Consider the following 12489-nt stretch of genomic DNA (forward strand, 5'->3'; position numbering starts at 1 on the left):
GCAAAAACTGTACTTAACCTGTGGATTCTGATATGAGTCTGAAGAGAACTTTTTGCTGTGAATGACTTGCCACAGATTTCACAAGTAAATGGCTTCTCACCTACAAAAAACAATAGTTTGTTGTACATTCAGAAGTTACAATTACTGTAATAATAGATAATACCACTCCCAGGTTCTCACAGAGAACTTATCAGTACATCTTAAAGCACCTTAAGTATCATTATCTGCACATTACAAATGGGGAAACTGAGGAAAAACAATGCTAAAGGTCACCTCGATGGCCAGTGGCTGAGCCTGGAACAGAACCCAGGTCTCCAGAATCCCATGCTCTATCCATTAGGTTACACTGCTTGCTTGTATAAGTGCTAAGAAATTGCCTCTGTGCACACTAAAATGTAAAAGCAAGTTATTCATGCTTGTTAATTCAGGAATATAGCAAGTTAAATTCTTATCCTTCTGGTGGGAGAAAGTATTGTTTTTCCAAGAGGCTGACCACAGTGAAGCCAACTCCAGAGACCACAATGGAACTTCAGTTAACAGGAGTTGGTAAACTGGAATTTTATGGTATACTCAATACTCTTCTTACATGGAACTAGGCAGAGAGATTAAATGCAATGATAAAAAGCAACATAATAGCAAACAAAGCAAAGTGAAAGTAAAGTAACAACATTTCTCTACAGTGCCTAGACATATAATATATCATCAATCATCTCACAGTGATCTAAGTTCCTATCACTATCTGGGCAGAAGAAAAGAAACTGGAGACTGAGTAAAAGCAAATTTAAGAATTTAAAATTCAAAATTCATAGCAGGGCACTTACATTCAACAACAAAAAATAGAGATTAGTCACTTTTTCCTGTTTTTTTCTACCTTTGGAGTAAGGATGTTAAATTCTGGTTAACTGACTAGTCGAGTAGCATCGACCAGTGATAGATACTTCCGCATTCCTCCTTTGAAATGTACAAGAGCCCCCACTCACGGGCATGCCTGCTTTGAAATGTACAAGAGTCCCCAGTATGGGCTCTTGTGCATTTCAAAGCTACAGAGCCCAGGGTCAGCGGAGGACTTCCCAGCTGATCCCAGGCTCTGCACAGCATTTCAGTGGAACCCCAGCTGACCCCGGGCTCCATGGGGTTTCGGCATTTTAAAGGGGCAGTGTCGCACAGCTAAGCCACGCATCAGCTGTGCACCTGCTGCCCCTTTGAAATGCTACTTTGAAGTACCCCTTCTTCCCCCCCACCTTTGCTGCCTCTATCTGATAGAGGCAGGGGGGAAATAGACTATCCTTAACATCCTTACTTTAGAGAAGGGCCAAATCAGTTTACCTCTCACCACCTGCTATTTCCGATGCACTACCTGCTGTTTCTGAAGACAACTACATTATTTTTAACACAGACCTTGACACGCCTCTTTACTCTTCACTACACATTTATCCCACTGCTATATTTACTGTGCTCTCCCGACCGCTAACAATGGAAGTTTTAATCTAATAGCACACCATACTGTCCTAGACAGAAAATACAGTGGGCAAAATCATGCAAATAAAAATATTCACCTGCTTGTAAATGAGAAAGCAAACACCGACACAACAACACAGACAATACATACTTAGGGAATTACAAAAAGCAAATATTTATATTTATCCTTATTTATAAAACAATTTTCTCCTGTCAGAGAGAAACTATGAGAAGTTGTACTATACATGCAATTTCAGATTTGTATGTTTTCATTTTTCTACCAATTCATTTTCAGTGGAAAATTTTGCAACTCTAACCTCCACAACAAAGATGTAAAGATGAATTGTGAAGACTCTGGTACATTTAAAAAAGGAAAAACTGGAATCTATCACTGATGTTACTGTTTAAGGTACAAGTAGCACTGTATTTTAAATTATTTCCCCCTTATTCCAAGAGGAAGAAAAACCTGATAAAATCCACAAGTGCTGTAAGTGTTTGAAATTCATTACATTCTAACCTTTATTTTAATTCCAATTGTTAATGGTATTTGTGATGTCATTGGTAGAAAAAAAAAAGCCTAAAGCTGAGATTTCTAAGGACCTTGAAGCGTAGAGACTCTTTTTTTCAAGTGGGCACAAAATACTTTAGAATAATGTAATATACTTTTTCTCTTTTGGAATTCTTACAGTTATTATAATTATGTTAAAAGAAATCTTTGAAGGTCACCTTTCGAAATGACCTTCAACATGAATTACTGTCTTGGAAAGTTATGCTTAACCAGCATGGGAGGGCCAGTCTACTTCATGCCCACATCTGGCTATCCAGACCTCAGCTTGCCCTCCAACTCTCTAAGCAATATATATCCTAAGTTTCAAATTATGTTCCCCCTCTCAAAATCTAGTTTATGAAAACATAATAAAAATAAACTCTTTTACCTATCAATAGGGTTCACAAATAATCCATCTCTTAATACCTCTGGGAGCAGCTTGGGCTGCAAAAACTAGGTGAGTAGGTTCCTAATACCACCTGGGTCTTCATCAGCCTGACACAATCCTCATCCAGGATTGTGCCGCTGGAGAGCTCTCAATACTTTCTTCAGAACAAATGTCAATAGCAAAGAGTTATTGTTCTAGGTCTAGGAGAAAAGCAGCCCTAAAAGTAGGCACTGCTTTTATGCTGCCTCCATACGATCCTCTCTTTTGAACTGTTTACAAATAAAGATGTGAAGGCTAGACTGGTAAATCACACTCTTAACAGATGAGACATCCCAATTAAGGTTAACTGGTAGAGCTGGAATAGCTCTCCACCTGCCATGGGCCAGGGGCTGCTCCAGCACTGCAGGTGCCTGCTGTGGACAGGAGCTGCTCTAGTATAACCTCTGCCTGGAACAAGCCTGGGTGCCCTGTAGGAAGTAGGGATGTAATAGTGTAGTCAAATAACCAATTAGCAAAAGCTTATAGTTTAATGCTACCGACTTCCCACATTTCTCCCACCAGTAAATGTATTAGTAGGCTGACCAGCAGCCCAGCTCAGTGCTGGCTTGTGACAGGTCCGAGACATACCCCTGCTGCAGCTCTGCATTTAAAGTGTATTAGGAGCCAGGTGGACAGGCAGCCTGGCTCAGTTCTAGCTTGTGGCAGATCCAGAGCTCAGATCCTGCCCCAAACGGGCTGCTGATACCTTGCGCTTCTGCCCCTTTATCAGAGGCAGCAGCACAGGGTGATAGGCAGCCAGTCCATGAGGGGAGCTGGTTTTTAAACTGGCTCCCCTCATGGATCTTCTCCTGCCTGGCATCTTGTGCTGCTGCCTCTAACACAGAGGGAGCAGTGCAGAGTGACAAGGGTCTCCCTCGGGAGTAGGGCTGGAGTGCACTGGCTGCTGGCCCCACCCCGAAGACTATAGAATAGTCAACTGACCAATAAGAATTCATGAGATTACTCAACTATTCAATATTTAACATCCCTAGTAGGAAGGGGCAGCCTTACATGGATGCTGGAGCAGCCCCTGCCCGCAGAGTGTATGGGCCTTCCACAGGCAGGAGCTGCTCTGACATCCCAGCCAGAGCAGACCCTACCTCTGGTGGAGGGGGGGGGGTGTCGTTCCAGCTTAGCAAAGGACATGGGGGCTGCTCCAGCTGCTCACCCCCCCTCTAATCAGTTAACCAATATGTTTAAACAGTTAGCCAGTTAAATAGGATTTTACATTCCTAGTTACAAACTCCTGTGGCCATTCCCAGGAGACATACCTCCTCACTAGGAGCCAGGACTTCACTGCACACATAGCAGATGTCTCACTGCCAACCAGGGATGGAGTGTGTGAACTCCATCAAAGCCAACAAGCTTGAAAGAAAAATGTAACATCTTATTACCTGTATGTGTTCTTAGATGTTTCTTTAACTGAGCTGCATCCATGAATTTGCGATGACACTGGATACATTCCGGCAACGAATGGCCTTGTCGCAATAATAAAAAAAGTGTCAGTGCATAAGTGATCCACTGTATTTCTTCAGTGATCTTTGTTAAAGCACTTCCCTGTAAAATAACCACTTTTATATACAAAGACAACAATGATTCAGTAGTTATTTCTGTTGCTGATCAACTCTAGAAATGGCAGCATCATTCTAATTCATTTCCCCAGTTATTTTCATCATTGAAGAAAGTATGCTGGTTGCCTTAACTCCTGGTCCCCATCAGGAATCTATCACTTCTTTTTGTTTTTAGTGCTGTGATATTCTTTAATTCGCCTTCACTGTACATGCCTATGAGCCACCCATCATCCTTCTAGAATAAACCTAGGGACTTCTTTTAAAGCTTATCAATACCATTCAGCCAGAGAAGTAGCTGAACACCACAAGGCAGAATATCCACAACAGACAGTGATGGTACTATTTTTACACCACTCAGCTCATCTCTAGTGCAAGAGACCACGTGACAGCCTAACTGATCATGGTTCCCGGCAAAGCCAGGAAGCCCGCTCACCCTTTCACACCAGCCTTGTTATACCTGTGTGCACTCGGTAATGACTCTTCAGTTGTCTCTTTTGGCTAAAATACTTTCCACACTGATCACATGTAAAAGCCTTCTGTCCTGTAATAAAAATCAATATCCTTAAAAATACAGAGAATTAAATACCAAAAATTAAGATAAAACATAACTAACATTTTTGCACAACTCCATACTATCAGATAGCTAATACTTGCTCTAAAAAAAGAATACAGAGCAGAAATGTGTTTTTTGAAATGTCGAATACTTAGCATAACTTGATTATATTTGTCTTGGATTACTTACCCGTATGTAGGCTCATGTGTTCCAAAAGAGAATGTTTAGTTGTTAAAGCCTTACTACAGACAGTACAGGTATATGGTCGCTCTCCAGTATGCATCCGTTCATGAACTTGAAGAGAGTGCTTCTGGGAAAAACCTTTACCACATTCATTGCATTTAAAAGGGCGTTCTCCTAAAAGTAAAGTACAAATATCAACAACAGAGTTATTATCAGTAAATATTTTAAGTCGATAGCAAGATGTGTTAAAGAACATTACCACCATTAAAAAATGAGTTTTCAATAGACAAGGAGGATTAACACGGACAAAAATCTAAGCTTCCTTACAACAATCATTCAAAAATTATTTTGTAAGTATCATTGCATAGGCACTATTATATCCAATTTAATATTTGTATTTAAAAAAACCAATTAACTTGATAGCAGCGTGTAAACTATGAAGTTTATAATAATCTCAGAAGGTGAGAATAGTAGAAAAAAATCTTGATTCACCATATATAGCGTGTGTATACCAATATAAAGCAACATTTAAATGTATAGTAAACTTCCGATAATCCGGCACCTTTAGGACCCAGGGGGTGCCAGATTATCAGATTTGCCGGACTATCGGAAGGGGGGGCTATGAGGGGTCTGGGGGGATGCCACCCCAGACCCCTCATAGCCCCCCCTTCCGATAGTCTGGCTCTGCCCCAGGCATCCCTGATTCAGCCGCTGCTGGTCAGTTTCAGCAGCGGCTGAATCGGGACGCCTGCAGCAGAGCAGCTGGAGCGCTGCCGGGTTGGTCCGGTAGCGCTGATCCTTGGCGCGGTGAGACCAACCTGGCAGCACCCCAGCTGCTCTGTCCCAGGTGTCCCCAAGTCAGCTGCTGCTGATACTGATCAGCGGCTGACTCCAGGAAGCCCGAGGCAGAGCAGCTCTGCCTCCGGCTTCCTGGAGTCAGCCGCTGGTCAGTTTCAGCAGCAGCTGAATGTGGGACAGCTGGGGCGCTGCCGGGTTGGGTCCCGGAGCCCCGAGGGGCAGCGCTATGGGACCAACCCGGCAGCGCCCCAGCTGCTCTGCCCTAGGTATCCCCAATTCAGCCGCTGGTCAGTTTTAGCAGCGGCTGAATCGGGGAACCTGGGGGCAGAGCAGCTCCAATGGTCCGGCTGCCCGGAGCACTTCCTGGTTCCTGATGGTGCCGGACCATCAGGAGTACTGGACCATCAGATGCCGGACCATTGGAGTTTTACTATACATCTAACCTCCACAAAGATTTAAAGATGCCTACCTGTGTGACTTCTCTGATGAATTGCTAAAAAGTGATTATACTTAAACACTTTGCCACATTCTTTACAAGCAGCTTCAGAACCTGTGCGTTTTCTTTTTCGATCAGTTCTCTTTGATAATACTTTTCCATCTTCATCACCAACAAGTTTATAATCTTTTAATTTGATGGACCGTCGTATCCTACGTTTGCTGTAACGACTCTGATTGCTCTGTATTGCTTGAGATTTAGGATCATAATTCTCATCCTTTTCAGATGATCGATCTACAACAGTTTCTGAACCACAAGCCGACTCAGTTTCTTCTACTTCTTTCCTGACTGGAACCTGTTCACTGACAACTGCTTCTTCTGCAACTTTTTTCATAAAGTTTTGTTTATTTTGCACTGAATTGTTCTCTCTTAACTGCACATCTTCAACAGGAGTTATCCCAAATTTTTCCTCTTGCATATTTTTTACTTTTCTTGGTCTTCCCCGTTTTCGCTTTGGTGGATCTCCATTTTTCTTGTCATTTGCAAAGACAACTACTGAAGCACCACTATTAGATGTGACAGGTAATATGGTATTTGGGCTGTGGTTGGTCTGATAATCTGCATGTGCCCATACTAAATCATTCACTTTTAGGAGCTGGGCAGTTGCCAAGATTTGTTCCATACTTTTCTCACTGGCATGGAGATAACCTGTGTAGATAAATTCCAGTAGCGCACCAAAAATGTCCGCAACCATTCCCTCCAACATATAGATTGACTGGCTTATCTCTCCCTCTTCTACAAACATCATTGAAAAGTACTCACTGCTGGCCGCAAGTAAAGCTTTGTGGGCTCTGAAGTGCACATCCTCTACTATTAAAGTGATATCACAAAGATAATTCTTTTTCCTTTGTTCCTCAAAATTTGCTAGAATGGTATCTCTATGAGCCTTGGAGTGGATAACAAGCAGCTTCTCTGGAGTGTCAGCAGTTGCGTCTGCCATTTTTAGTGCAAACAGGAAAAGAGTTACCTACAAGAGTAAAACAGTATTATTGAAAAAAAGATCTATTACAAAAACCAAAATATTACAGGATACTCCATAAACAAGGAGTTTCTGCAGCAAAACTGGAGCTTTTGATCAAATTATAAAAAGTCAACGCTGACATACATTTTTTTAAATACCGAAGAATAGTTATAGTAACTTCTGAGATGGAAATTATTTTTTATTATTATTTATTTAGTACCAACGTGCCTCATGTTATTCAGTACCCAAAACGACTGCCCCATCTGAAACAGCTTTTGAAATGTAAGAAAAGTAGTGATACTGTTCCTTTCAATGATAACTTTTTTCCCTGAAGGAAGGGTATTAACTTTCACAAACAGGGTTATGCTGGGATTTCTATTAGAGTTTATGAGGAGACCCTGGTCCAGTTAAGTCAATAGTAAGACTCCCACTGACTTCAATAGGGGCATGATTTCACCCTTAGTTTCACATTTTTCTAACTTCTGAAAAATTTTCTTTAAAACCTTTCCGGCTGGGTCTAGATTGGCATGATTTTCCGGAAATGCTTTTAATGGAAAAGTTTTCCGTTAAAAGCATTTTCGGAACACAGCGTCTAGATTGGCACGGACGCTTTTCCGCAAAAAGTGCTTTTGCGGAAAAGCGTCCGTGCCAGTCTAGACGCGCTTTTCTACAAAAAAACCCCGATCGCCATTTTCGCGATCGGGGCTTTTTTGCAGACAACAAATCTGAGCTGTCTACACTGGCCCTTTTGCACAAAAGCTTTGCGCAAAAGGGACTTTTGCCTGAACGGTAGCAGAATAGTATTTCCGCAAGAAGCACTGATTTCTTACAGTAGGAAGTCAGTGCTTTTGCGGAAATTCAAGCGGCCAGTGTAGACAGCTGGCAAGTTTCTCCAGAAAAGCGGCTGATTTTCCGGAAAAACTGGCCAGTCTTACTTGTTTATTCTTAGCCCAGAGGTGGTTGTGAAAGAATCAACACTAATAGGCAGTAAAAATACTGAAGGCTGCCCAGAACCTTGGTTAGGTGATGGTTCTTACTTATCATAAATACCAGTTTTGCTACACCAATAACACAAATAACACCTTTGTGATTTTTGGTTTTTGTAAAATTCTGTATTATGGGCATAGTCTCAAAGAATGAAGTTAAATGAAAAGTAAAGCAACTTTTAGGCAAGAAATAAAATAGCATGTTTAGGCACAAAGTTGTCAGGGAATGCAACAATTATGTTTTACAGCAGGTGTGAACAATAATTTTTAATAGATGTTGGTAGTCAAGGGCTGCACTTCTGTGAAGGCAGTGTCAGGTCTGGGACAGTGGGTGGGGTGTAGAAGGGAAGTTTGGGTGAAGGAGGAGATTATGATCTGGGGTAGGGGTTTGGAGTGCAGGGTCCGGGAGGGGTTATGGATGCAGGAGAGGATTCCGGCCTGAGGAAGGGGTGTAGGACATGGTGCAGGGTCTGAGGGAGTGTTGTGATCTGGGAGAAGGGGTGCAGAGGATTTGGATGGTGATATGGGGCAGGAGAATAGGGTGCAGGGTCCAGGAGGGGTTATGGGTACAGGAGAGAATTCTGGCCTGGGGGAGGAGTATAGAAGGGGGTGCAGGTTCTGGGAGAGAGTTGTGACCTAGAGGAGGTAGGGAGAGGGGAGGCAAAGGGTTTGGATGGTGGCCTGGGGGAAGATAGTTGGGGGGGGGGGGAAGGGGGAGAGAGAGAGAGAGAGAGGAGGCAGTGCTGCTCCACTTGGCTCTGCTCCAGCACAGGGAGGGGGGAGTGAGGAGGCTTCATTTGCTGACCCTGATTTCAGCAAATTTCTCAGCTCCTATTGGCCAGAAACTGGCCAATCGGAGCTTGGTGATTTTGCTAGGGATCAAGGTCAGCACACAAAGCTTTCTCCTCCCTGCCCAACTTGCAGAGCAATTAGAAGCCTGCTGTTTAAAATGGCAACCTGCCCACTCATTTTACAGTAACAACTTGGGCAATATGGGCAACTTGTGACATTCATAACATTCTTAACTTTCATATAAAACAAGGTTATCTGTTTAAACGAGTCAATTCCAATTTATGTTTCTCATAACATTAACTTGTAAAAGCTGTGGATGCGTGTATGCATTTTGGTACTGTATACATTCATAACCACACAATGGTATCACTACTTTTCTGGTTATAAAATCACAGGGTCTTACATGTAACATTCTGAGTTGTAGACAGATTGTTCCCAGGATATTAGTAAGAAAGAGTGGGTGAGACTGTATCTTCTATTGGGCCAATTTCTGTTGGTGATTGAGACACAAGCTCTCTCAGAAGTCTTCAGGTCTGTGAAAGGCACTCAGATTGTAAGAGCTAAATACAAGATTGAACAGACAGTTTAGCACAAGAACATTAGCACATATTCTATCTGTTCAATCTTGTATTAGTTGTGACAACCTGAAACACTCTCTCAGATATGAAGAGCAGCTCTACTTAGCGCAAAAGAATTTCTCTCTGACCAACAGAAGTTAGTACAATAAAAGATATTACCTCACCTACACTGTCCCACTAATATGATTAGGCCAATTTTGGCCCATGTGATATTTGCTGGTGATTTGCAGAGAGCTGGTAATTTCTCCTTAGAGCTAAAATGTATCAGAACTAAAAATAATAAACATCCAAATTAGCATTAGGACATTTTAAATATAAACAATGGTTGTAACAGTTACACAGATTTGTACAACTTGGAGTTCTTTTCCAGACTTATAAATGGGAGGGGATGGTGGTTACCTTAAACACTGTTGGTATAAAAATGGGTACAGTGAAAAAGTCTGAGAACATCTAAATTACCATGATTTACCACAGAGCCTAAAATACTACCAGGATCTCTAATTTTAAAAAACCGGAATAATCAGAAAAGGAGCTAAAGAGGCACTAAACAGCATACTGGACAGTCACAGATCAGAACATATCTGCTCTCTTTTACAGAAGCCGAATGATTTATTTTAAGCTTTTTATAAAAAACTCCCAGCCAATAGGAAAACACACATTTTCTGAAACAAGACTGTGCCCTGTGATTTGAGCAGTGACTCGGAAACCAGGGCCTCCACGTTTTACCCTCAGCTTCTGGTCCTATTCCTGAGCAAGGCAGACTTCCCCACACACATTCGTTTCCCTAATTATAGAAGGGTGGAAGGATACTGGCCCCACAAAGCGGTTGCGAGCAGCCAGTCGCGTGCAGCGGCCAGAAGCTGCAAGTCGGCCCCTGACAGAGCGCGCTAGGTTGGGCTGCGGTGCCCTGGTTACAGGGCGCGGGGGGGGGGGCTACGTGTGCCAGGGCGCCGAGAGGATAAAACTCTCCGGCTCCTGGGGGCCCGCGGGCCGGGGAAGGGAAAGGGGCGCAGGGGAGGGGGAAGGGGAAAGGGGGGGCAGGCGCAGGGGGCAGGAGCAGCCAGGGGGCGGGGATAGGCGCACGCCGGCGGGGGGGGGGGGGCAGGTTCACGACACCCCCGGCTCCACCAGGCCCGGCTCCCGCCCAGAGCCCCCTGCCGAGACGCGGGACCCGACCAGCTACCCGGCCCGGAGGGACCATCCTGCCCGGGGCGGGGGGGGAGACGAGTCCCGCTCAAGCGCGGCCGGACACTCACCAGCAGCAACCGCAAGCAGCGCTCTGGGAGGCTGCGCGGACGCCGCACTCCCCGAGGGGGGGGGCACGTAGCTACGTCACTGCGCTGAGTTGCCCGCACGTCGCTCTCGGCCGTTCAGGCAGCCTCAAATCCGCAGGCTCCGCCCTCTCGTAGCGAGCAACAACGCCCCCCCCAACGTGCCTGAGTCCCCAGCTGCTCCCCTCGCGCGCACTTCTCTGGCAAGCGGCTCGAGAGCGCGTCTCGCTGCACGGGGCTGGGGCGTTGTCAGCGGAGCTTGTACAGGGCGGCGCCGAGAGCCCCTGGCCCACACTGTAAGCCCGGCCCCTGACGCAAGGCACTTCAAGCCACGGTGCTGCAGCACCGCCCGTCTCCATGCCTCTGGTCCTCCTGTGCCCAGTTACCTGTGGTGACCATCTGTTCTTAACCAAAATGAGGGACACAGCCACGCCCTGTGATCCCAGCTGGCCACCCCCACTGCCACAAGGCGCCCCACCCCTGGAGGTAGTACTCCCAGGGTCAAGATGGACACATGACCAGAAGTAAAAGGTGTCCTGTGACCCCCTGTAAGAACTCCTCCCACCCTCTGCCAATAGGGATGACTTTGGCCCCAGAGACTATCCTGCAATTGCATTAACCCAACTTGCATTCCACTAACTCAGGGGGAGTGGCTGGGGGAAGTGTTCCCTCTAAAATTTTCCTCCCATGAGTAGAGTGAATGTTGTCTTGTGCTCAGGAGTGGCCTGAGGCCTGCTGCGGCAGCTGGTTCCCCCAGGTGGAAGGAGTGATCGGTGCCCCCACCAGCACTGCCATCAATGGCTATGACATCATCATCAGGCGCTCAGGCCAGTGGCGCCCTAGGCAATTGCCTAGTTTGCCTAGGCTCACGGGCCGCCCCTGCTTGTGCTCTAGTATTGGGTCCATATGGGCTTGTTCTGATGTGTGCCACTGTGGCACCCAAGTTATTAATAAATATCTTATAAACCGCTCCCTTTTCCCTCTGCTGCCATGTCCCCTTCCCTTCCCACATCTGCTTCCCTGATGCCTGCTTCCCCCCCCCCCCACCCTTCACCCTCCTCTGCTGTCCTGGCTCTTGCCCTTCTCATTCTGCTCACCCCTTTGGGGACCTGCCCCCTCCCCTGCACCAGCCATTCTCTTCCCCCTGTGCCCATTCCTCCTCTAGCCCCACTCTGATCTGTAGCTACCCCTCTCCATCCCCTCTCCTAACACCTCCGGGTCCACCTGTCATGCCTCTCTCCTCTGTTCTCTGGTGCCCATCCCTCCTCTACACATGTCTGCCTTTCTGCTTCTCTCCCACAGTCCCCTGGCACCTGCACCTGCCCTTACCCCTGCACCTTCCTGGTGCCTCCCTCTGCCCTCCTTCTCCCTGGTGCCCACCCCCTCATCACTCTGCACCAGTTCTCCTCATGCCCCTCTGTGCCCTCACATGTGACTTGCTCCATCCCCGCCTTCCTCATGCACAGCGCTCCTTCTAACCTCTCCTCTCCGGGCACCCCCTTCCTCTCCTCAGCCTCTTTCCCCTTAGTTCTCCCCCTGCCCATTCCCTCACATTGTGCCTTCCAGTTTGCGGGGACTGGAGCCCTCAGTCCAGCCCCAGAAGCCCCCCGCAAAGCTAGTGTACTACACGCCAACTGCACTCCCCCTCCCCTCTCCCCCTCCCCCCTGCAGCTGGCCCTCGCTCCAACCACACTCCCCCTCTTCCCCCAACCCAGCTGGCCCTTGCACCTACCATACTTCCCCTGCCTTCCCTCCGCCCAGCTGGTCCTTGCATGGACCGCACTCCCCTGCTCTCCCTGTGCCCAGCTGGCCCTTGCACTGACTGCACTCTCTCTGCCCATCCCAACCCAGCTGGCCCTTGCACCAGC

General features: G+C 46.3%; 1 protein-coding gene across 5 annotated transcripts in view; it reads right to left on the minus strand.

The window, feature by feature from the left end:
• ZBTB24 (zinc finger and BTB domain containing 24) overlaps positions 1 to 11094 on the minus strand; it is a 52790-nt gene extending 41696 nt beyond the window's left edge. Inside the window, exons 1-6 of one of the 5 annotated variants that reach the window (XM_006123193.4) lie at positions 9176 to 10215; positions 6007 to 7000; positions 4746 to 4913; positions 4461 to 4544; positions 3827 to 3910; positions 19 to 100 (exon numbers count right to left, since the gene is read on the minus strand). In XM_006123193.4, coding sequence (XP_006123255.2) covers positions 19 to 100; positions 3827 to 3910; positions 4461 to 4544; positions 4746 to 4913; positions 6007 to 7000; positions 9176 to 9184 — 1421 coding nt within the window. In that variant the 5' untranslated portion in view covers positions 9185 to 10215. The other 4 variants (XM_006123194.4, XM_075923097.1, XM_075923096.1 and 1 more) reach the window with 4 other exon arrangements.
• Positions 11095 to 12489: the final 1395 nt, after the last annotated feature.

The sequence above is a fragment of the Pelodiscus sinensis genome, chromosome 3 (assembly GCF_049634645.1).
Source record: "Pelodiscus sinensis isolate JC-2024 chromosome 3, ASM4963464v1, whole genome shotgun sequence".
Classification (NCBI taxonomy): Eukaryota; Metazoa; Chordata; order Testudines; family Trionychidae; genus Pelodiscus; species Pelodiscus sinensis.